General features: G+C 38.7%; 1 protein-coding gene across 1 annotated transcript; it reads left to right on the forward strand.

The window, feature by feature from the left end:
* The first annotated feature begins 1,937 nt into the window (after nt 1–1,937).
* LOC140946696 (uncharacterized) lies at nt 1,938–21,965 on the forward strand. Its single transcript, XM_073395802.1, has 21 exons — nt 1,938–2,053; nt 2,233–2,251; nt 4,193–4,371; nt 4,885–5,119; nt 5,976–6,094; nt 6,951–7,023; nt 7,151–7,228; nt 7,518–7,658; nt 10,694–10,861; nt 11,277–11,348; nt 11,853–12,032; nt 12,387–12,542; nt 13,224–13,476; nt 13,935–16,759; nt 17,301–17,431; nt 17,950–18,034; nt 18,465–18,506; nt 18,593–18,719; nt 18,900–19,084; nt 19,991–20,200; nt 20,702–21,965. Exons 1-21 carry the CDS (start codon nt 1,947–1,949, stop codon nt 20,894–20,896), a joined length of 5,580 nt encoding a protein of 1,859 aa, XP_073251903.1. The 5' UTR covers nt 1,938–1,946; the 3' UTR covers nt 20,897–21,965.
* The last annotated feature ends 4,081 nt before the right edge of the window (nt 21,966–26,046 follow it).

Below are 26,046 nucleotides of genomic sequence, written 5' to 3' on the forward strand. Positions count from 1 at the left end.
ATTCGACTATTTTCTAGTTGTACTTGGAATTTGAATCCTTTTCTTATTTGAACTAAAATTAATTTAAAATTTCTGGTATGTAATAAACATCTCAAAATTGAACATGACATTCAAGCTGATAAAGTTCGAGAAAAAAGAAGGCTTTATTGAAGTTTCATTACTTTAAAACCGAAAATGTCTTAAAATTCTTAGTAAACTACTAGACCTTTTTGATTCAGTTTGCAAGGATTACGAATGAAAAAATAAAGAACAGAATTTTATGTTCGAGAAACTAAATATTGATTGTTCAGAATGGAGCAACTAAAACCCAGGAATAAAAACATGGCAAGATGATCAACTCAGAATAAACTTACTTATCTAATGAGGTGATTTAATCTCTGAAGTATCCTTGACGAGCTTTTTTGCCAGGCAAGCCCGAAGTGACAGAAAACTTCTGGTTTATCATCGGCAGCAAAAGTTACTCCGTTAAAGCAGCAAGACTAATTCGACTGCACCTTTATCCAAGACGACCAGGCTTCATTTAAATTCTATTTCGTGTAAATCCGGATATCTACCAAGAGGCTTTTTGTGTTTCTTTCTATTACTTTCAGCTGTGCGGCATCATGACGGAAACTTCAATTGGGACTCTTTGACAAAGAGCTTTATATGCGTGGTTGGATCACGTGCTAGACAAGTCAAGACTGCTTTAAAACCCTTAATGTAAAAATGAACAGCAGTTTGGTGCGCTCGAGTTTTACTGATTATCGCAGAAATGTTACTCGTAGTTCTATGCACTGCCAATTTGATGAGAGTGTCGTTGTTGCTTTTCATCATAAGCGTACATAAATTGCGTCACAATTCGCATTACATAACGTACGAATATCCTTTCGTCCTCTTAATAAGCTAACAGCCATTGTTTAGTGATTTTTAAAAGCGAAAAACATTCTACACTAGCACTGACGTGAGGCCTTCCGATAGTCCCGCATAAGTACGGGAGGGGACAGCGGTTCCAGACCTCCCATCCCCCGTCGCTTGCATTCCTGGCTCTCGCCTCTTTTTCTTACCTTCTTCTCTTAAGCGCTTTTTCGATTGAGAAATATATTTCCCCCCCATTTCTCCCGCTTCCCACCTTTTTAGAACTCGCACCTCTCGCCTCCCGTAACCCCCTCTGCCCCCTGTTCTCTGGCCTCTTGCCACTGACCCTATCCTCCCCTATACAACATGCAGCTCAATACCGCTTGAACTTCTCGCTGCTGCAGAAGAAGGTCTGGTTCTAATGATCGGTGACTACCGATATTAACCTTAATATCAGCGGAAAAAAAATCGAAAAGACTTGCCCCAGTTCATATTTTTAATACTATCGACAATCTTATCTACACCAAGCTTTCGCATTATAAGGGTTTTTGTGGTTTAATGTCATCCTTAGCCTTAATTTTATTTTTCTTAGATTTTTGGTTTCTTAATTAGAGAGCTCAAGATTCTGAGACGAGGACGACTACGAGTACGAGATTTTCTCAGTACTAGTGCTCTTGCGCGTGAACCAAAGTCATTCTGGCTGGAAAGAAATGTCGAAGTGGGGGAAACAAGTTTAAATTTTTAAATTTTAGAAGTTTTGCAACCGGGAAGAACGCCATTTTTGCCCCATAAATGTCATAGGAGCCTATCTAGGCCGCTGGTTTAGCCCTTTGGCTGAAAATAACCGCACCAATTTTCCGGTGACAAAAAGAACAATGAAGTTTTTTGGGTTGAATATTTTTCGATAATACGCGAAAACACCTTAAGTTAAATCTCGTACTCGCAGTCGTCCTCGTGCTCAAATCTAAAGCTTTCAAATTAATCAAGTAAAGTGAAGCCGTCGCTAAAGCCTAAAAGCCAAGCCAGTCAGCCAGCCTGCACCAAGGTCTCTCGGTTAACACAACAGCGCGTAGACTGGACGCTTGAAGAGTTGCAATGGCGGGAACAGTTTAATGGCGGCTTCTGCTATAAGTTTGAACTTCTTGCCTTTTCCGTTAAGGAAAGCTTTGCTAAAATTTCAAAAGGAAGGTGTTCAGTTCGGAATAAGCAAGCATGGAAGGTAATGAAAGAATTAATGCTTACAAAAATCCAGTATTTTCATTTTGAAATCGGGATTGTTATGCCGGCTTCGGGTGTCTGCGGCTTAATAAACAATACAGTAACAACAATGGGTTATTTGCATTTATTAATTGGTTTGATTTAAAGAGACTGACAATTCTTTTCTTTTATTTCATGCAGATGTTTGATTGGGGATGAGGTAAGTCAAGTTATTAAAATGTTTTCATTTAAGCGTGCGGTCAGGACTACATGACAGTGACGTGTGAAGCTTGTATAGTGTTTTGCATTCTCTGAAGTGTGAGCTTAAACTTTTGGTCTTTAATGGTATTCACGTCATCATTGACAGCGAACTGGCAATGAAAAACTCCTGTTTGTGAAACAAGACAAGAGGAGACAAGAACTTTATTTATACCACACACAGAAAAAAAGACAAAAAATGACAAGAGTACTTATGAGGCACTGCCGAAGGGGGGGGGGGAAGGGTCCCATGTCGCCCGTCTGAATTTTAAAACGTCTCGTGTCGGTGTTTATAAATGCTTGTCGCTTATTGTCGGCTTTGCTGTCACTGTCGCAATTTGGCCGAAGGAGGATGTCTCTTGTCGCGATTTCATTTTACGCGCTGTCGCTACTTTTTGGACCATGTCGCTTGTTGGAATTTACCCTGGCAGGTCCTCACTTATGCAAGGTACAAGCCACCTAGAAAATAGCTAAAAAGCTAATCTGGCTAGGAGGCATTAAAAGATACAGGGGGTTACATTAGGGAATCCAGACTTTGAACCTTGAGGAATTGGGGGAGACCTGTTAACATAAATATCTCGGTTTTGGTTTCAGCATAAGGAGGCTCTTGGCCGGCCTCCTTTGTCCTCACCCCTAGATCTGCCCCTAGGTTGTTTTTGGGGGGATTTTAATAAAGTCAATCTGTTCTTTGCACATGTAGCATTACACTCCTCAGATGGTTGAGTTTAGCAGGATCAGGACCCAGTTAAATAAGAAATAGACCACTTCAATATATTAAAATCAGTGCTGTCAACTCTCTTGGATAAAATTTTGGAGCAAATGTCCTTGTCTCTAGATTAAAGTTTGAAATCTCCCGGATAATCTCCGAAGTTTGCCATTTCTTCAGTAAACTCTTCACTTCCGGCTATAAAATTTCAACTAAACTTATTTTGTGTTGATTGAGCTATTTTGATGTTAACATCGAATGTTTCCTCATCAACTCCTCCGGTATGCCAGTATAGTAATGTAAACCGTCAGGTCATATGTTATTACAAGGCAAAAACGTCTTTTTCCCGTGTTTTGTGTCATTGCAAATTTTTCGGAGAGTATTTTATGCACAAATGACATCATGTGCCGTGCGTCATGATGTTATCTACCATCCTTTCCCTATCAATTCTCAATGTTTGAATACATGGGGGGTTAACTTCTCCTTTGTCCCGCAATTCCCAGAAGAGACTTGAGCTTAACAAAAAAACCCAAACCAAATAGAGAAATATGACCAGGAAGCCTTGGAGTCATGTTAGAATTTTAATATATTGTATGTAGATAGATAGATAGATCACATTGTAACCAGGAGGTTGAACTAAGCAATTATTTACAAATGAATATAATTACTTAAAAATACTACTACCAATAACTGGAAGCTAATTTCTTTAGAAAAATGTAAGAAAATTATTAATAATAGAAACACAACATGAATAAACTAGTACAGCAACAAAAATTGTGATTTGTGAAAAAAAGAAAATAATTATAGAAATCTGATACAATAAAAAGGAATCAAAACTTGCAAAACGATAGACTGAAACACAGTTTACTCTGCTGTTCAATGAGCTCGAAAGCTTTCTTAAAGTCAAAGAGAACCACCCTCACAGTGGCCCCATTACCATCAGTGGCACTCACTCTTCCACGCATGGATCATGCCTGGAATATAATTTGTGCCAAAATATATTCAATGCAGTAAGGTTTCCCTAGCATCGAACCTTTTCATGCAAAGAATAACTATGTTATTCCCTTATTTAGACACTCAAATCACTCAGCGAGGTAGAAGAGAATAATGCTGTTTTCTTATTTTGTGTTGCACACTTGTATAAATATTACATGTCAAGTTCAATGATCCATTGGTCTTTTTATTTTTCGTCAACAGATGGGACTTGGCAAAACCCTCCAAGCAATAAGCATTGCATATCACTACAAGGATGCCTGGCCACTCCTGATTGTTGTGCCCTCTTCTGTCAAGTTTTCCTGGATTGAGGAGATTGAAAAGTGGTTACCTGAAGTAGAGCCACATAACTTGAACCTGATAAGGTCTGGTAGTGATATCAGGTTTGTCCAATAAATTGCAGCTTTTTCATTTATTATAAATAATATGGAGGGGTGGAAACTGTGGCGTCAAAGCAAATGTAAACATAATAAAACCATACTAGGTTTCATGAACATTCATACCCATTCTTCCACACCAAGATTGTGTTGGCTTGTATTTTGTGGGTAGCTGCATTAAAGACCAAAAAAAAGGTTTGATTGTCAATATATTTAACACAAAGGTAGTAATGAGGACACTGTTTTTATGTATCCTACTGGAGATGAGATAACTATTTCTACACGTGGTCATCTTAGCCATGCAAAAGTCTAGCTACAGCTGTATTTGGAAGGCAAAGGCAGTACCTTCTTTTCCTAGATATCTGAAGATGCTGAGTATTATTCTGGTCCTGGGGACTGAACCTGCAACCACTATGAAGTCAACCCTCTACCTATTGAGCTAAACTTAGCCCAAGAAAATAACAGAAAACCCAGTAGTACATGAAGTTATTTGTTTTTTTTTACTAACTGTTATTGCAGTAACCTGGATAAAGCTGTCATTCATATTGTTGGATATGGCCTTCTAAGTGTAGGGACATCCAAATTGCTGCTACAAGCTCTGGAGAACCAGAAGTTTAATGTTATTATTTTGGATGAATCACATTACTTGAAGACAAGAAATGCAGCTCGTACAAAGCGGCTCCACCATCTCTGCACAAAAGCTAAACATGCCATTTTGTTGAGCGGAACACCTTCCTTGGCAAGACCTCGTGAGGTATGTGATTGGTGTAACTTGGCCTGTCACCCGTGACTCCTCACCCCTTCTCTTGATGTCTGTTGCATTCATACAAGAATGTCTTACACAGGGATAACTTGTGTCAATAGGAAATCAGGTAATTTAATCTGCCCCTATGATTGATCGGTTTATATTGGACCAAGCTGTGGTACTTTGTCAGTTTGACTCCATGAAACCCTGTATAGCTGTTAAGGACATTAGTTACAGGCAGCTAAAATCTGTCGACATGGATACACTCAGAGCTGATTTAATGAGGTCTGAATTGTGCACCAATGTGTTTACTAATCTGGATACGATGGTCTCCTCAGGACTGTCATTAATATTTCAAGTTGCTGTGAAAAAAGATACAAGTAGGCAGTGAATCAAACACCTAGGGATATTATTGTTTGGTGCTATTTTTCTTCTATTTTCCTACTAAAGTAGGTGGGGGTCCTGTTCATAAAAACCGGGAAAAATCCCTAGCCCCTGGCCCTTAATGACTAGAATGAAATCACATCACATAAATAGAGCTCCCCAATCTCTTGTATTGAAGCCGATGGCATAGCACATTGTGATAATCCATCTATCGCCAAGATCTTGAACGTCCACTTCTCTACAATTGGTACAAAGCTCGCAAATTAATGAAACTAAAATCCTTTGTTACCTTACCATCTCCTCCTGCAAAGTCAACTGATTTGCCTAAGTTTGTTTTCAAACCAATCACCAAAGAGTTTGTACGCGGTCAACTTAAACAACTCAAAGCTAACAAAGCAATTAGCCTAGACAATATCAGAGCTCGTCTTCTGAAAATAGTGCTGTGTGATTTAAACTAATGACATATAACAATTATTTTTAGCTGTATTTTCAGTTGGATATTGTGTGTCCAGGCAAGTTTGGTAAATACAACAGTTTTGTCAAGCGTTATTGTGATGCTCACAATGTTTTTTACCGTGGAGCTCAGCGTTATGATACCAGGTACAAATATAAAACACCTGTTTAATCTGATGTAAACAAAAAAGCCAGCCTTGGATATATGGGTATACATGTAATATAGTGGATAAGTGGATGTCAGCAAAATTTCTGGATCACAACAGTGGGGAGGTTAAGCAATGACGGTGGTGACAGCAACAAGAATGGCGAAAAAGCAGTAGGTTTAGATAAGCAAAATAACAACTATGCATGTACATCACCCTTTTTTGTATTTCTCGGCAGTCATTTCATGACTGCGATATGAAACCTCCTAATTCTACGTGCCCGCTGTACGTAGTAGGTGGGCACAGCACAAAAATTTTGTTTGTCTTTTTCTAAACTTAGATACGATCCTTTTGGATTCAACCCTGGAAAATTTCTCCAAAATTTGACATATTAAATGAATTAAATTGAATAAGATTGGTGAAGTCTGAAACATTACAAATCCACTTTTTAAGTGACATTTTCGGTTTAATTTTATCCAGAAATTTTGCTACCATGGCAACATGATGTAATGACTTCTCCTCTCTTTTGAGGTCAAAGTTAACTTCAGGTTAGAATTTTTTTAACCTTGGTTGATTCTCAATTTCCTTTGTCTCCTAGCCATTACTCATATAATAGTTAGAGCTAGGAGATGAAGGAAATTAACTTAGAAAGAAACTGTAACTGAATTTAAGGTTTTGACCCAAAACATACACCCGTACCGGTATCTACACATGTGCTTCTTACAGATACCTACAGGTGCAGATACATCCATGATGACAACTTTCTTGTTTTTCCCCTGATCTTATTGTCATTAATTTGTTATTGAACAATTCCACATTTAACCCTAAACCTATCTAAATAATTTTCTCATATGCAGTGGCGCTTCAAACCTTGAGGAACTTTACCACCTCTTAAAGGAAAATGTTATGATTCGCAGACTTAAAAAAGAGGTCAGTTTAATTTAGATGCTGCTGCTACTATTTTGTAAATTATCAATAATGGCATGATATGTATGCAATATACTGAACTTGTAACTTAATTTACAGGATAATATTTGTTTTGCCTTGTATTTTGTAGGTTTTGACCCAACTACCACCAAAGAGAAGACAGAAAGTTGTTTTTGATATTTCTGAGTCCTCTAGTAAATACAAGAAGGTAAGAGTTAGGTGTAATCCTCACACGGAATGTTTTTTTTTTTGTTTTTTCTTTCATCCACTTGTGCATCCTTGCTAGAATCAATGCATTTAATATTATAACAGACCAACAGTGTGTAACATTATATCCTCCTCCAAGTCATTGTGATCGTAAATATGGAAGTACAGTCTATTAACTAGCTCTGGGAATAAATAGCCAGTAAAGGTATGTAAGGCTGTTTTATTATGAAGATGATGAATAAACTGAACATGCTGTCAATTTTCATTAATTTGTTATCTATGAATTTTAGGAAATGCAGAAAATTATGAAGGACTTTAAGAAATGCTCCGCTATCCTGAAAGGTGAAACTGAAGATTCATCAATCCAGTCTCCTTTGTTTGAGATGAATAGGCTCTCCACATTACTGTACCACTACACAGGGCTTGTCAAGGTGGGATAATGAAATTGAACTATAATTGTTACAGTTATTCATAGAGAATTCATGCCAATAAGATACAGGAGATGTTGATAACTTTATGTTACCAGGGAAAGCTATATTCCAGGCAATGATAATAAAATTGTGGTGGCACTCCCTTGAATTAGATAATCAATGACACTTTACTAAGGTATGAATGTTGGGGCTGAATATTAAACCTGTGTTACCATAACAGTTGAGGTGTGATCAGGTGATTTAGCACCATTCAGGATACTGGCCCTCTAACTATCAGCTTACCGGTACTGTGCAGCCTCCAGTGCTGCCTCATTTTTAGAACATAATTCTTGTTGGTGACATTTTGCATCATTTCTTACTACAAAGCAAGTTAATTTCTGACCCAATATTAAACTGTTATAAAGAAATAAAGGGAGATGTAAATAATCAACCATAAGAGGACACAGAAAAAATCTGAACCCCAGATGGGACTCGAAACTACGACCCTCCGTATTCTAGATCAGATGCTGTAACCTCTGAGCTACTGAGGACTCGTTGGTGAGCAAGGGTCATTTTTTGGGTTGGACTTGTGAACCGCATCTTACAGTCACACAGTCCATCACAAGAAACACGTTAAGGCTTTACTGCATCATGTAGTCACATTAATAGCAAGAAATGTCTCACCCATGAAGGAGCCTCCAACCAACCAACCTAGGCCACTGATATTAATATTATAAAAACCACCCAATATTATTCAAAAGTTACAGAGTAACTTTCATTTTAACAGTGACCGTCTGAAGCAAATATTTAAGCTTCCACACTCTATCATTGTCGAATTGTATGTTAAAGCCTTCCAGTACAGAGTAATTAACTCAATTCTTTACATAAATACAAAGTTGTATAAAATAGGTTTTAGAACAAATGATTTATGTAGTTTCTGTGACAATCAACCCGAATAATTGACCCATTTGTTCTATCACTGCTCATGTTTTAAACAGTTTTGGATTTAATTTGAATTATATTGGTGCCTTGTTTTGAATCAACGAATTCGTCTTTGCTTAGAAAATGTGCTCTTTGGAATTTTGATGGAAAATGCTTGCCCTTTACTTCAATTGCTAAACTATTTTATAATTATCGGAAAACTCTATTTGTGAGACCGTAGGAGCAAACAAATCCTTCCAAACATTTATGGATTTAGGGCGAAGATCATTGCTAACTACTAAACAGAAAAAAAATCAGCGACAAAGAATTCTTTAAAAGAAAGTGGATACTGACGCCTTATTTAACCCATTCGCCCCTGAACCGCCCGTAACCGCCCGTGCGGATCCAGGTCCTTTCTACCCATTGTGACGTCATCAGTTTTAACGGTCAAGGACAACTTTCTTCACTAACTTGTGCAGAGTGAAGAGATCTTTCAAACCATACCAGAATGAGCACAATTCAGTCAAGGACACCGGAGAAACAAGCAAAAAACCACCTGACATTGACCTGAAAATCTCCATGAAAATCTTGTCCCATTACCCACCTACCTTTCCTTTCGCCTAATCCTAAGATCCTAAAAGCTTTCCTAAAAACTCTTCCCACCAAAATCAAGCCTACTAAATGCCCAGCAAGAGAAAAAAAAAATGAGGCAAGAAAAGCCAAAAAAGAAGGGAGGAGAGAAAGCGAAAAATAAAAGTTAAGACTGCTGTGTCACTTTTAAACCCAAAAACTATCTCGAAATTTTGCTTTCTGCGCATGCCCGAACTTCGCAAGCTGATATTTTGCATCTGGATCGGAAGACCGCGAAGTGTTCGACCTGTAAACCAGTTTGTGGTAAGTTTTAGCTCTTTATAGCACGACAGTGACCAGAAAACCACTCGACTAGCTTCAAAACGCGTTTTTCGGCAAAATCTCTAGGAGCGAATGGGTTAAGTTAACTGTCTAAACTCTGTATTATTTCATTGCCCTGTTGTACTTTTTTCTCATTTCTTTTAGCCCTGTAATAATTTAACAATTAATTTTGCTTTATTCTGTTAATGTCCATTGTTAAAATGCTTTTTTGTAGTATTGTAAATGTAATTATCTAATGTGATTATCAATAAATAATTATATTTAAAAAAAAAATAATTTCTGACTCATACAAAGCACAGTACCAATTATTTGTTTTTGAAGACAAAATCATGGCAATTAAAAAAGTACATACAGTCATACCTCTCCACAACAGCCATCTTTAGGACAGAAGAAAGCGGCTGTTGTGGTGATGTTGCCTGTATGGGGAGGTAGGGAGTGTAATATGACAATTTGTTGTAGGAAGTATAACACGCTTATTGTGCTTAGTTCATGCTTACTGTATCCTACAATGGTAGTCCAATCATAAATTATATAGAGATAAAATTCACAAAAAGCTTGAATTATGTTTTGAATCAAAATGTCAATGTGACAAAACAAGCAACATTTGCTTTAAGTATCAATTTATACCTACTGCAGCATCATAAATGGAACACAATCAATGTACGACCTTGATTGATCATCATGCAAGGCGCCATGTGGATCAAATTTCATGACCATTCAGATTCTTGATTTTTTCATCAGTCACTGAAAAAACTGGCCGTTATCGAGAGGTTTTTTTGGCAGTTAGGGACACGCTTCAGTGGCTGTTGCCATTGTAAAAGGTTTCATTGTAGAGAGTAAATGTATGGACTGTTCGCCAAGACAAAATAAAGTGGCTTGTGTAGAGAGGTGGCCATTCGTTGAGGTTTGACTGTTATACATGTTCATTGTCTATCACTTGAATTAATTTATTTCTTTGATTTTCAAAACTATTAATTATTCCCTAAAAAAATCTTAGCCACTATTTACAAGAACATTTGAACTGTATCCTTTCTTAGAATTTTACCCCTATTGCAAACTCTTTTCTTCAGAAGGAAACATGCAATCATTTCTTAGAAAATTTCTTCCTATTCTTCTTCATAAATTGAGTGAACATTATTAAATTCAAAATAAAAAAAAAAAAATTCAATGTCGTTCATCAAATTTTGATGAACGACATTGAATTTTATTTAATTTACACTTAGATTGGTCCAGTGTTGAAGTATATAGAGGACCTTGCCCAAGGAATGGACAGCAAGTTCATTGTGTTTTTTCGCCACCGTCTGGTGTGCCAAGCTATAGTCCAGAAGCTGGTGACATTAAAGCTAAAACACATCTGTATTGCTGGTGATGTGCCTTCTGGAATGAGAGGGGTATGGTACTCGTCATCTAATTTTTTGATCAGTCTGACTTGCTTGTTTGGTCTTTCAGCAACATTATTATACTGTCACATACACCCTGTATGTTCTGTCATGAACAATGAAATTACTGCAGTGGGAAGTTGGAAAGAATACGTTAACTGCCAGCATACAGCTTACTGTATGCACTTGATACGCAAACTATTCTTGAATCCAGTGGTCAGCTGAGTGTTATTTTGATCTCTGTTTCTTGGAATTTGCTGCCAAAACGTAAACTTTACAAACTCAACGTGGTCTTCAGAATAACATAGAAACACATCTTAGTTGCAGTGAGACATTTATTATCTCTTGTGATTATATTGTAAAACAGTTGTATGAGAGTTTTCTTTGAAAGATGATTCTTCAGTTTAATGTAGTCCTTTTTTTCTAGGATCTGGTTCACTCATATCAAACTGACCCTCAAGTGCGTATTGCTGTTCTTTCCATTGAAGCTGCATCTTTTGTAAGTACCTGTACAAACACTTGAAATATTTTCTGTGTCTTTAGTGTGTCATGTAGCTGGCTTACAACATTTGAAAGCAAGCCATCCCTCCATCTCCTTGACTTTCTGTGAGTTCCCAACGTAGTGCATTTGTCATCATCATAATTCGTGGCTGTCTGGGGGTGGGGTATTTGACACCTTTTTACTAATTGAATTAAGTGTTCAATGTTTTCTTCCCATTTGCTGCCCTGAGAAGACATACAAGAGTTTGAACATTAAAAGACATCTCCTTACACGAAGAATTTGAACATTATATTTGTAAAGTCAGGATGAGAAATGTGTTTGGAGTTAGCTGCTACCCTAATTACTTTCTAGCAATGTGTTTGCTGAATGAAAGTCAGATTCATTTTGGCTATTGTTGGAGCCTAGAACCAGCTATACACTTCCCTGTCATGTGAGCAATTACACTGTATTAGTACTGAATACATGTAACAATCATAATATTATGTCACTCCATCTCACCAGGGCCTGACTCTTACAGCAGCCCACCATGTGGTATTTGCTGAGTTGCATTATACCCCTGGTGTCATCATACAGGCTGAAGACAGAGCTCACAGAATTGGACAAACATTACCTGTTAACGTCCATTATTTGATCGCACGAGGAACTGTTGATGAAATTCTCTGGGGTATGATTAGACGCAAGGTACATGTCCAAAGACTGTTGATTTATGTTGTCTGTGCTATAATCTGCATAACAGGCTAGGGAACCTGAAAGAGGTTACTTACTGTAAATTGGAAGAGTGTAGATGGGTTTTAAACACCCTATTCTCTCTTTGCTCCTTTACAGCTTTAGTGTCAGTCACGAAAAGATACTCACGAGTAATGTGAGCTCGTGTTGTTACATTGTATACTGTACTGACAAAAAGACTGTACCTTGGTGGAATTAATTGTTTAGAAGGATGCCAAAGCTTGATATAAAGCCAACTCGAAGATACACACTGCTGTCTGATTTAGGATGCAGTTAGTATCAAGCTGTATTACCTGGCTCTCTCTGCAGGTGTATGTTACTAGTAGCACCCTTGATGGGGAATGTAAGGAGCTTAAAGCAGAGGATGGTGATGAGGATCAAAGTCGTCAGTTGACTGCATGTGCTGCTTGGGTGCAGGATCACGAAGAAGACGCTGGTGAGCTTGAAGACTTTGTCATGGCACAGGTAGGTAACAGATCATACATTTGTACTATTATTATCTTCCTCTTACTGCTAATTTCCCAGATGAAGCTGAAGTACTAATGATAAGGGGCAGTGAATTCGGTTACAATCATCAATTCGGTTAACATGTGTTTTGTAAAGGACTCGCTACTGTGTTATTTTGCCTTTTAAGACACTCTAGAATAAAATTCAACTTTCATTAAAATTTACCAGATATGTTTCGACGGTACGCCCGCAGTCAGCAGTGTCACATATTTTGTTCTCTTTCTTGAATATAAATCGCGTGCGTTGTTACAAATTTCGTTAACGTGTCTGGTGATTTTATGAAAGTTGTTTCATAACTGTTGCTGCTTTCGAGACTCCCAAAAACGTTTCCAATTGAAGATCTCCCAACGCCAATTAAAGGAAAATGTGTACATAAGGTTATTAAACTTTCTATTTATCATAGGTATGAATATCAAGTTCCAACGTGCTAACCAAAAAATACCCGCTTCTGAGAGGTTAGGAGGCTTTGAAAAACAAGAGTCAATGGTATCTAGATTTTGGCCAGTTGGCTACCGTAAGAACCCTTTAGCAAAGTGCCTCTGATAACTCGACAGTTCCTTCTTGATGAAATGATGGTAGCCCTAAGTAAAGTTAATTCTTCAGAGAAAGCGAAAAACTTAAAGTTCCTTTCTCTTGTAGCTTTCTTCTAAAACTCTGAAGGAAGATCAGAACCAACGAGACCTTCGCTCATTTTTCACTCCGACATCAAGTTCACGGAGAAATAGCTTTTTGGAGAATAACGAAGGCGTCAGTGAGAGGAGTAAGATACAGAAGGGTGTGATGCCAGTGAGTGGCGGCAGTGCTGAGCAGCAGATATTTGTTCTGGATAGCGATGATGATGATAACATGTCCATAACATGGGACGATGTGGATGACGACGCTCTCATGTCAGGTACAATATCTTTGCGTATTCGTGCTAGATATTTAGTAGTAAGAGATATTCGTTAGGAATAGCGATGATGACGATATCATGTGTCTAACTTGCGACGATGTAGATGACGACACCCTTATGTCAGGTGCAATATCTGCCGGTGCATATTTGTGGTACATATTTAGTATCAGCAGATGTGTGTTCCAGATACGACCATAGGGCCGTAACGTGTCTTTAAACGTGAGATCAACATGATGTTGGCGAAGACACCCAGGTGCAGTATTTGCAGTTTGATAACTTGTTGTTAAACCTCTCATTCTTCCTGGGCTGAGCGGGAAGTGAACAGCAGTTCTATTTTCCTTTTCTTTTCTCTCAAAGTAGCAGGGAAACAAAAACTCCTAAACCTCCTGAACACCAATTTAATATTTTCTGGTCTGAATTTACTGAGATTAATTCCGCTTATTATATTTTCTCCTTAGTATCATTGGAAGTCCCTAAGAGAGATGGGGAGACGGCTGATGAACACAGTAAACAAACCCGCGTGAAGAATGTGGAGGGTGATAACAAGCTTGAAGCTGATGACAAAATTGAAGCCAAAGTCAAACCTGATGCAGAAGAGGAGCACTCCGCTCTCAAACCTAAAAAGTTAAAGTTTAAGAAAGAGAAAGATGGAAAGTTAACTTTTACGAAAAGCAAAAGCTTCACTAAACTTCAAAAGAAAGAATCTGCTTGCGTAAGCTCTTTGAAGTTTGTTGGAGATGATCCTGACACAGAATCACAGACAATGCAAAGCTATTTGGAGGACGCAGTCGAGCCGATAAAAACCACGGATAAAGAGAATTATAGGGAAACGGATGCGTGCAATAGTGGTCCTTCAAATAGGAAAGATCGAGGATTTCTAGCGTCATTACAAGAAGCAGATATAGATTGTGTTGCCCTTGTTTGTAAAACAGCATCAAGCATAACACTACAGAGAAAAAGCGAACTCTTAAGTAATGATACAGCTTTAGAAACAGGGAATCAAGAAGGATGTGTTGACGGTAGTGAAGTCAAGCTAAAAGAAAGGTATAGTCCATTTGAACAAGAAAGTGTAAGTCCTTTGGAAGCTGAAAAACACTGTGACTCAAAAAAGGATGCGTGTTCCTCACAGACAGAGAGTCTCTCTATTAATGATTCAAGCTTTGTTGATCATAATGAACACAAAAAGCTCCAGGAAACATCTGGAACGACCAAATTGCATCAGAGTGATATTATAACAGAAATCCATCAGCAGCGTGGAATAACTGAACCAGAGGATCATCTGAGCGGGAATCAGACAGTGGAACATTCGGTTTCTGTTCTTAATCCTAGCACAGACACCATAACCCTGGATACAGTAAGCTCTCTCAGTCAGGCCAGAGGCTGTACATCTGAGGATAATCGGGTCTGTTACCCAGAAAAGCAAATGACGAAATGCAACGATAGTATTAGCTCTTTAGATTTATCAAAGCCCTTGCAGCATTTTGGCAACAATGCACTCGACTCATTAAGTCAAAGAGAGGGTGACGAACAAAATAGTCCATCAGCTGTTCTTGAGGAGGATTCGTCCGATGATTTTCAAGCTTCAACTATAAGACAAACCCAGGCTGCTGCAAAAGCGTTTGGTCAGAATTCCAGCAAGTCAAAGAACGGAAAATCTCGCAGAAAGAGAAAAAACAACGGAACAGCAGTTCAAGAGAAGAGGACCCATAGTATATACAAAGAACCACCTAGCTGGTCTTGCAGTGCTTGTACTTTAATCAACGATGGGCAGCTATTGGAATGTTCTATTTGCCTCACACCACGTGTAGCTGATGATAGTACTTCTACTACAGTACACATGGACGCGGATATCGAACATTCTATTACAAAAAGTCAGCATGTCGCAGAAGTGGAGACTAAAGGTTTGTCAGCCGTGCAAAAAGACTCCAGAAATATCAGCTGTTATAGTGCGAATGGGGAGCTAGGTGATGAAGAAACAACTGCGTCTCTAAATGAAACAGGTGACAATAATAGAGTGGATGAAAATACTGTTGTTCAGGATTTGTGTAATACTCCTGGAGAAAGATCAGAAAGTAAAGAGAGCGACGTTACGGCGGCTTTAGATGACTCCGGCTTACCTTCATGGTCATGTTCTTTTTGTACATTCTCCAACATGTCTGAAATGATCGAATGTTCCATATGTTTGACTCCAAGAAGACGAAGTCAGCGAAAAACCACGAGTTCGTACACGCGTCAAGTGGAAAGACGACGGAGCCATGACGTCACCATAAATAGTGACAACATGAGCAGAAAACGACCACGGAAAACAGACCTTGGTAAGATTGATGAGAGCTCATCAGTGGAGAGTAGCCCTATTTTGAATGGTGCTGGAGATAACCATCTTTTAGCAGAAACTGAGAAAAACCTGACACCTCAAACAACTAAGTCATCTTATTGCGAATCTAACAGTGTTAGTGATTCAATTGCTGTTTTCGATCACGAGAAGGAGGTCACCATATCTCGGCCAAGAAAAAGGCTGAAACTGGGGGAGTGCGAAGAGGTTAAAAAGGAGGTGATTGACCCTAATGACTTGGTAAACACATCAACTTGTTCATCAGATCGGTCATCATATGTGATTGTGGAAAAACCATCTGATGATTCAATGAATGGTGACCAAACAGAAACTACCCAGCTTAAAACCGAAAAGCTTCAATGTGGTAATAATGATGTGGTGATGGAGCTAAGTGACCTTTCAGATCATTCGGTTAATAAGACTGAATGTGAGACGGCTTTGTCAACGCCCTCCTCTGAAATTACAGTGGTTGAAGATTCCAGTAGCAAGGTTGTGGAGAATCTCGAAGAACTTAAAGCTGCAGCAGAAGAAATGTTTATGACAGAATGGGATGACTCTGATAACGGCTGGTGGGAGGACGAGGTGGAGGAAGATATTAGTTCAGGACAAAGCTCTGGTGTGTCCAGTGGTGAAACTACATCAAGCAGTCCATCATCAGCGCAGCTGTCCACTGGATTTACCAAGTGTTCTAACCTGTACTCGGTTTCTGAACTCAGGAACAAGCTTCATTCAACTCCAGAACAACCAAAGCCAAGTGCAACAACCGAACCATCTGAACTGAGTAGTCACTACAAAGTATCTCCTATCGTAGGACAAAAAGACAGTTCTGTAGCTGAATCTGATGCAGCGTTTGAGGAAGAAGAAATTGAAGAACCGGAAGACACTTCTGAGCCAATGAAACTGAAGTTTTGTTTGAGCCTCTACACAGAGCGAGTGTTCTTATACAGCGAGGTAATCGTCAGAGTCTTCATTTAGTAAGTTTGCGTTCAAGAGGTTTTTTAAACCGTATAGGAGTGAAATCCCGCTACAATTTTCTTGACTCTGTTACTGTCTAATTCCGCACATATATATACATTTCCCTTTTGCTCGCTAACAAGACTTTTCAATACAGTGCTCGGCCATGCAAACACTCAAATAGTTTGCCCTTGGAGGCTAGTCGTCACTTATCAATTTATCATATTATAACTTTACAGCCAAAGCTTAGATTAGGATGCACGAGGAAATTTCGTGCTGTCCACTTCAGTTTTCCTCTCTTCATCTTTTTTTTTTATTATAGTTTCATTGTGAATAGGCCACTTCAGAGTTCCCCCGGGCCTCTGTATCAAAACGAGGTAAAGTGCTCAGCCTTTTATATGGAAATGATTTTTCATTCTCATGCAAATAAAACTAATTTTCACAAGAAAGGTTGTGCACTTGGCCTCATTTTGAAAGAGAAGGTTTTTGGAACTCGGAAGTGACCTATTGCGAAGTGACTTTGGCTTTACGTTGTTAGGATAATAAACCACTGGGAATCAATTTCTGTATGTCGGATGTGATCAACGGAAACACTGAAGATCTACCCAGCATCCTTTATCACGAGTATAATTTGAGTCAGGTGAAGAGGTTCCTCGACGGGTGGAAAAGGTGAGATATGATCCTTTAAACAACTTTATCCAAGCAGAGTCAACGAAATTATATCTCAGTGGTGTAAGAATGTGTTCCATCCGATATGCAAACAGGAGGCACCGAGAACTAAGTAGATATATGAGGCGCAGACCATTAATTTAAATCGAGTTCGAGTTGTCTGGATATCAGGCGACATGCTGCGCGGAGTGCCTGATATACTGCAGCTGAGCTGCTGAGCTGCTCAAATGATCAATAATACTTGGAAAAAATGGAACTTTAGTCTGCAAAAATATTACGTTAGTTAGTGTCCAGCATTCAAACTCCTTCAAAGTACTGATTTCCTCTGTTTTCATTTTACTATATATCTGTTTGAGAAATAGTTCATGGATATTGAAAAACACCCTTGGACTGAATGCTGTGTAAGTGAACCGAATTGCCCTAACCTGATTATCATTGGCCCTCTATCAATTTTTTCAAAGTCTTGGCAATATTGTGGTTATGGTTTTCGATGCTAAAGCTGTTTTCCTGATTCACAGGATGGGTGAAGGCAAAAAGCGAGTTCTGCGCAAGTCAGCTCTTGTGTTTGATGATCCTTTGGGAGCTTACGAACAAGCGAGGAAGGTGAGCGCCCCACGTTTTACAGTGAGAGTGTAGTATGCAAGTTGTTTACGTGACTCCTTACGCATTTCGGAAACGTTTGCCAAATGCCGTAAAATTCTGGTAATAAACCTTGGGCTTAGACAAGCTCTTAAGGGTATTTGGGTGAGCTTATAGACTTGAAGCCGGATGGGCTTAAAAGCGGAAGTGCCGTAAGCTAGTAAAAAAAGAAAAAAAAATTATTGGACACGAAAATTCAGCATCAAAGTAGATGTGTGTGTGTGTGTGTGTGTGGGGAGGGGGGGGGGGAAGGGGGGTAGCAGTTTTATCGTGAGGGATGTGAAGCGAAGTGTGTTTTGTGTGCAGGTTGATTGTGAAAGGAGACACGGTGGCGTAAAGTGCTATCGTTAAGGGAGTTGTATAGTTACACAATAGTGTCTGTTTTTTCCTTAAGGGACTGAAAAGAGAATCAAGTTACGTACGGCATCCATCCCAGGTATGACTGACTTAACAGGGTTTGGTTTCATCTTTAGTTCACTTTGTTTTGTTTACAGTTAGGCTGATCTGAATATTTTGTTGCAGGAAACTCGAATTAAAAGAATCATTGATGCAGCAGCAGAAATTGGGGGCAAAGTTAAAGTGGTTAGGAAACCGACAGTTACTACGAAGAAAGCGAAGACAAAAGAGGATGATAAGACCGCCAATAGCAGTACGTATTTAAGCCATATCTTATTACCTGTTTGAAATATATAATACGGAAACTTTGTTCTCTGTGCCTAAAGGTATATATTTCTCAAGGCTTAGTTGCAGCCCTTTGTGCTTTATCTAAAACAACGTTAACTAGCTATGACTTTTTTTGTGGAGTTGAGCATTTTGTTTTAATCTGTAGACCAGTCCAACCCAACCTCTGCTGATGCTGGCAGTACACGTGATACGACTTGTCACCAAGCTGTAAGGGCTGATGGGATACCTCTGTGCCTGTTCTGCGCAGGCCCAGTGAACTTTGCTGATAAACTGAAATGCCATGATTGGGAGAAAAGGTTCTGTTCACATGACTGCAAGAACGAGTACCAGGTAACTACGCAGTATAAATAATAACCTTATTTTTGTCTGACAAGGTTCTTGACGTAAGTTGCTTTTTTCAACAGGTCCAAAGGTATCACCTTATTTAAACCTGACCCAGTACCGTCCAATAAGGTGTTCAAACGGACCCAGTATGTCGTATCCAGAAGTTTTGGATGACGTTGGACCAATCGCTTGGGTCCGTTTGAACAGGGTTAACATTATGGAGATATTTTTTGAAGAAAAAAAAAAGGCGGCGGTGAAAATTCTCACCGCTGGAGACTAACGTGCGCGGAGCCTGAATCAAAGCGGTGGACAAAAATCAACCTCCCCACGTTGTTACTTGTAGGTCCCAGTTTTTCAAAAACTTAACAGTGTAATCTATCAGATAAATCTCTATTCAGTATATGCAACTGGTTTCCCTTATACTGTATTTATTCGAATAAGCGCCCAACCTCAAATTAGTGCCCACCTCGAATAAGCGCCCATCCTAAAGACAGAAAAAGTTAATAAGCGCCCAGCCTCGAATAAGCGCCCACCCCCACCCCACCCACTTGGGTGACAATGAGTTTGAAATTGAATAAGTACTAATATAAAGAGGCTTCCCCGAAGACGGAGTTTTTTTTTTCTGTATGGGTAGTTTACAGAAACCTTGCTTTGTTACATCTTCGCGTTTCTTTATTACTATTTATTGTTTTGTTTCAAAATAAACATACTACACTTGCTAAAAACGGTGAAAATTTAATAAGCGCCCACTCTCAAGGTCAAAAAATTTAATAAGCGCCTAGGGCGGTTAATCGAATAAATACGGTACTTATCCCGGCACTGGATAGACGGAGGTTTATCTTGCGGGTAACTCTATCCAGTTTTGATCAACCGCGAGCAGAAAGCTAATCCTCTTTGTCCTCGCCGTGTCAGGTCCGCGGGAGCGGTACGGCTGCCCGAAGAGCGCTGTTTGAAGCGGAACGAGGTGTGTGCCAGCTGTGTTCCCTGGATGCTCACAGTTTGTTTGTGAATGTCAAAGCGTTGCAGGTTAGAGATCGGCCAGCTTATCTAGCAGAGACGCCTTACGCATCACTACCACAAAAGACCTTGAAAAAGATGGTCATGGAGCCCCAAGAAGGCATGGTAAGAATGATAATAGATTGTACAGCTTACTATGCTGCTTCAATACTTCGTAGACTTGAAGAGTAGCTATTTGACACTAAAAAAGTTAATCAATGAATGCATAAGACATTTAACATGAGTGTGTTTCAAGGTAATAAGAACACGACTTTGAAGTCGTTAAGAATTTTCTTCCGACCCTATCTGCGCATCGCAGCCTCTGGTATTGATCGGTCTAGGGAAGACTTGTCTGGGTATTGTTGTCAGCTTCTCTTACTGGTTAGTTCTTACTCTTACATTGAGCCGGTGCGATCGTGTTGCAATTTTCGTCTTTTTGGAAATTATTCACTTATTATGGTCTATAGATCTCAGAAGACGGTGGTTCCGCTCTCTTTTGAGTGGAAATGTGCTTTTCCTGATACTAACCCACTTTCCCCAGTCGCACTCACCGAAATGTGGCGCTTACAGCTTGGTCAACCAGGTTTTAAACTGTTTTTTTTTTTCCATTAAAATTTGATTTTTTAGTTTTGGGAGGCAGACCACATCACACCCGTGTCTGAGGGGGGAGGAGAGTGTGGATTGGACAACTATCGCACTCTGTGTGTCATGTGTCACAGGAAAGTAACTGAGGAATTAAACAAACGATTGAAACAAAGAAAAAATTTACAGTATGCTGCTGGGTATGCTGATATCTCAGCTTTCTTTCGACCTCTTAGCTAAGGCCCGGTTCAGACGCCGCTCCCCTCATGTGCCCAACCTAGCTGATGAATTAAGTACGGCAAAAGAGCGGTGTTTGAATCAATTTGGTACGGCCGTATTAGTTTGGTGCGGCAAAAGGGTTAAGTTCCACAGAGTCTGTCGAACTTTTGTCGAACGGTGCGCTGGAAGTGTCGCTCCAAAGTCGAACTTATTCAATCTGGTTTGGCACATGAAAAGGACGGCGTCTGAACCAGGCGTAATAGTGAAAGCACTCGCTCCTGTGCAAACAGGACGTGGCCTTAGCGACGGAACGGTTGTATCTCACGTGCCAATAGGAACGCTTGAAACTGAAGAAACCAAAAAGGCGCAACCAAAGCATTGCTCACTATATTGCATTTACTATATAGGACTGCAAGTATCTTTCTCCTATTTGTGAATGTGTAATTGTTTAAGTTGTTGTTGCTGGTTGGCATTTTCAGTAACGTTACAGGAAATCAGAATGGACTGGTTATTATTTAAGCTGCCAGAAAATACGGCCAACATTTAGCAATAACGTTACGTTGTAACTTAAGACTGCTAAATATTCATGTTGCAGCAAGGTTTCCCTTCTATTTTTTGAGATATAAAAATGTGTTACGTTAATGTGTGGTATGCTCGTGAAGGAATATTTAGATATCGAACACTAGAATATGATGAACTAGGTTATGTTTTATACAATAGTTTTTAGATTTTTTCAAACAAAAATTTAATTTAGTTTGATACAGTTTTACGTAATATAGATACAATTTTAATTCAAGACGCTAACTAAAAAGGTGTAAATTAGACTTTTTGGAAATGAAAAAATATTGATTAATATATAAATGATATAAACCAAAATTGAAATTTACTTTATATTTTCCTAATATGTATCTATGTGACGAATTGTATTTCTTGTACAGTGAAGGAAGTACCTTATATTTTGCTGCAAATTCGCGACTCTAAGAATTGGAGTTTGTCTGTTAGCACCTACTTTTTATGCGCATTCAGTCCAGTCCATATCGAATAAAAATGGAATGAAAACAAAAATACTGTTTATGATAAACTCAAAGACGCTACAGTTAGTCTCTATTTCAAATTGTTAATTAAAATTATGAATCTATAAATTGCCTTGTCTTAAATTTCGTCTTAAATGTCTCGCTTCTTACTCGTCTTTTTATTGATTATGATTTCTTAAAAAGAAATGATGTCATTACTCTTTTCTCCTGCATTGATGATCAGGCTTCATGAACTAATTTATTCAGTGAACGCAAAATATTTTCAACTCAAATCCTTTTTCAAGAATCTTAAAGTCAAACTTCTTTTTTCTCCTATCGAAAAGAAGGGACCAGCAACTAATGATTAGAAGGCTGGCCAATGGTAAAGACATAAGTTTGTAGTTGTTCGCGCAATGCCTTTAAAACTTTTCAATATACTATTTGATTAATTCAATTTACATATAAGATATACTTCTGCCCAGTGTTGGTCGAAGAGAAGGGCCTGGTACCGAGTGTCTAAAGGACGGTTCTTTTTGTTGTTGTGTGTCGTCCATTCCACCATCCAGGAGACTGTTTTCTCTTTTAATGCGTTGGATTGTGGCCCTAAGTTGAATGAACTGCCTTGTAAGAAACTTGTCCTGATGCCGCATGTCCGACTGCAGTGTAAATAGTAAAACACGTGTTAGAATAAAGTGCTGGTAAGGCGATATATCTTTTGGAGGGAACGAAGCCAAAAGGCTCTGTGACAAGCCAGTATTTTCGGTGATGCAGTATTTTCAGAGATTCCTTCAAACGTGTCTCTTTGCCTTCCTTAGCTATCTTTGCATTTATTTGAAAGTTTCGTTAAATAGGCGTTGAAGTCAGAGGCCGAATAGTTTGGTTGCTAATTACGGAAATAGTACAGAAGTTACTATGTTATTACTTTCTTAACCGAACAGTTGAGTGGAGTTTTGCTGAATAAGCCATTCTGCTTGTTCTTTGCCCGGCCTTATGTTCATCGGGTTTTAGTTGCTGATCGTGACAGCTAGAATAAGCTGACATTGAGTGTTGATCGGTTTCGTTTGTTTTTGTTTTTATGTGCTTGTAAAAGATCAGATAAATCGTCTCGGGCCATTGATTTCGCAATAATCGTCTAAATTCTTTTCAGTTTTGCTTCTGTTAAAAAAATACCCCTGGGTATATAAAGCGAGAAACTGAAAAGCAAACGTGTATTAAACTAGTTCAAAGTGTAGCGAGTGAGTCGTCATGAGTCAGGAAAAAAAGACAATAATAGGGCACGCATGCCTGGCGGCGCTTGTAGCGGCAAATCCATTGTATTATCACGATCTCATGTAATCCAAACAAGCCCTCACCACAAACAATTACCTACTACAGTAGTAAAATCTAAGCGAACCTCTCTTAGTAAGATAATTTCAGGAATTCCCACTTTTGAAGCCGTGTCTTGTTTGAAGTCTGCGTTCATATTTTCAAATTGAAAACAAGACAAAGGAATGACTGAACAACAATTGTTTAATATTGGTTCTCCTGACAATTTTTAATTTTATTTCGTATATACGTACCAACTCCTTTCGAATCCACACCATGGCTTCTTCTAAACGAGCTTGACGTTCCTGGCTTGTGCCGTCAGACTTAATCGCAGGAACTGAGTCTGCCGCGTTGTTGAGAGGAATTTCTTTGACTTGACTCTGTGATCCTCCAAGTGTGTTCCATGTATATACCTTCATATACGGAAAAGAATGCCGCTTGGCGAGTTGTAAATGCTCAGAATAGTCAATATTCATTTCTTGTCAACTTTATATTGTATAACGTAAAGGCGAAAGCTTTGAGTGAGTCTTTGGTTAAGGCTTCTCCAGCTGATTTTGGATCTAAAAGTTCAAGAACGGTCGCTCTTTATACTGTTGTTGTTTCATTGATCCCGACTGAGAAAGCGAAAGATTTGCATATCAAAATTAAACATACCCTGTGGCTTGACATCTGTCGTAGATAATAATCTTTTCTTTACTTCGTAATTAATGCATGAAGGTGTACTCTACTTTCCTTTTTTTTCTAACAACAGTAAACCTGTGACAAATGTAATTTTTACAGTTTAGAAAAAATTTTACAGGCAGATAGGAAATAATTCACCTTAGCGCGGTTGTATAAGCAATTGAAGTGATCATCTTCAGATTTCTCATAACAGTCAATATATTGTCAGTAGATCGCGCGCAGGTGATGTGCCTAAACGAAGAAAATCGGCCTAAACTGATGTAACACTTAATTCTCATAACTTAGAAAAATACATTTCGAAGTGAAAGAAAATTGTTTTAGAACTGTAATAGGTGAACTGGTAACGGTTTTCCTTTTTAACTGTTGTTATGGATTCGTCTCTGAGAAAATTGTACCTGTTGGCCATACAAACTCCAGCTTTCTAAACGCTCCATATTGCAAAGCTTAATAAAGAGGTTTATTTTTACTTTCCAGACAAAGAGTTAAAGAACACCCATGCAAGATAGCACCCGTCTTTTTTATTAAAATTGAAATCGCTGCCCAAAGTGCGGCTTTGGTGTTTTAAAGGTGTGCGTGAATTTTGAAACAAACTGCGTCCAGTTAAACTTGAAAAATTCATCACAGCTATACTTAATGCGACTGTGAATTATAGCAGTCCTTTGGAGACATATTTATCTTTTATATGGACGCAATTTTGTGTGAAAAAAGGCTAAACATTCTATCCAAAATAAACAGATGTAAGTGATATTATCTAGGGACTTACTGGGTGTCCATTACCAATTGGTAACCATAAACTCTAGTCTTTTTCAACTTTAGCTTATCTGTGATAGTTCTGAAAATAATCAGTTTCACTAATCCTCCACCCTTTTCCTCTCTGTCACGAAATCCCAAAATCAACAAAAATTACAAGTTATAACATTAAATTAATTTACAGCTCCAAAAGTCGTGTTTATTCATAAGGTGGTACCAAAAATTTGAGTAATTGATAATAGTGATGTTACATAGATTTATACCTGCCAAGGTCATCAGTTAATGAGAAAGTTACGGTACCTGCGTCTTGCTGACTTTCGCATTGGTCACAGACATCATGTGAGAGGAAGTGCTAGTATGAATCAGTCTACACTTGGTCGGATGTGACGTACCTATCTGAAAATCATATCGAGGCGGATCTATGGGTGTTTTGGGGGGTTCGGTCAAACCACAATAATCTGCATGTCTTACGCCTGCCGTGTCGACAAAACCTTATAAGAATTACATAATACAAAGTAGAACAAATTGAACGCCTGCTTAGCGACTGCCTGACTTTACAAGTATTGATCATAACAATCCTGTTGATCGGGAGTCTGTGTTAATTTAGTTATTTGCATAATAATTCCTGCTGAGAGTGTTCCTTGTGAATTCAGTTTTCCGCGTCCATGAACAGAAACATCAGTCAATGGATCACCGAATACAAACTTGATTGTGCGTTGCCTCTTCCTCTTATTATATTTTTTTTTGTGTGTGTTTGTGCAAACAAAACTCCTGATGAATGAGACACTTTCGTTTGCTCTTAGAATAGCAAAAACCATATTTACGAGGACTAAAGTTCCAAAGTTTTCTGGAGAAGCATTTCTCGCCGCTTTTCTTCAGCTACCAGGTACTCCAAATTCCTTACAATCAAGAGAGGATCCTACATTTGCCCGTCGCCTAATGCACAGAAGGCACTGGAGTGGATGATAATTACTACAATCTGTCCCTTTTCTTTTCACTTTGACAATTACAAACAAAATAGTATATATCCATATTCTAGGGGTTTGTCAAACAAACCGCCATTTCACTGCCCTGTATTTAAAACTGGTAAAAACAGAATATAAACATTTGTTTGGAACTCAACTACGGTAAAATCCGAAATTTCAAATGTACTACGTTTAATAGTTGTTGTAACGCGCAGATTTAGAAATGTATCTTGTTTCATTAAACTGTGGCCTAAGGCAACTGGCTGCACTGAGAGCAAACTTGAAAAACTTAATACAGGTAGCTAAAATTAAATAGAATTCTTGAGTGAGACAGAAATATAAGAAGATGGCTTTGTTTACATAGCTCGCTCAGCGCCAGAACCCATTACAGCTAATAGGCTCCTACCACCCTAAGGGTAGTTTGTTTTCCGGTTAGGTTTACGGTTTACAGAAAAAG

The sequence above is a fragment of the Porites lutea genome, chromosome 8 (genome assembly GCF_958299795.1).
Source record: "Porites lutea chromosome 8, jaPorLute2.1, whole genome shotgun sequence".
NCBI classification, from domain to species: Eukaryota; Metazoa; Cnidaria; class Anthozoa; order Scleractinia; family Poritidae; genus Porites; species Porites lutea.

Coding starts and splice junctions, on each gene's coding strand:
- LOC140946696 (XM_073395802.1), top strand. CDS start 1,947: ATGGCGGCTTCTGCTATAAGTTTGAACTTCTTGCCTTTTCCGTTAAGG. Junction 11,349..11,852: donor CCATTGAAGCTGCATCTTTT/GTAAGTACCTGT, acceptor CCATCTCACCAG/GGCCTGACTCTTACAGCAGC. Junction 16,760..17,300: donor GAGTGTTCTTATACAGCGAG/GTAATCGTCAGA, acceptor TTACGTTGTTAG/GATAATAAACCACTGGGAAT.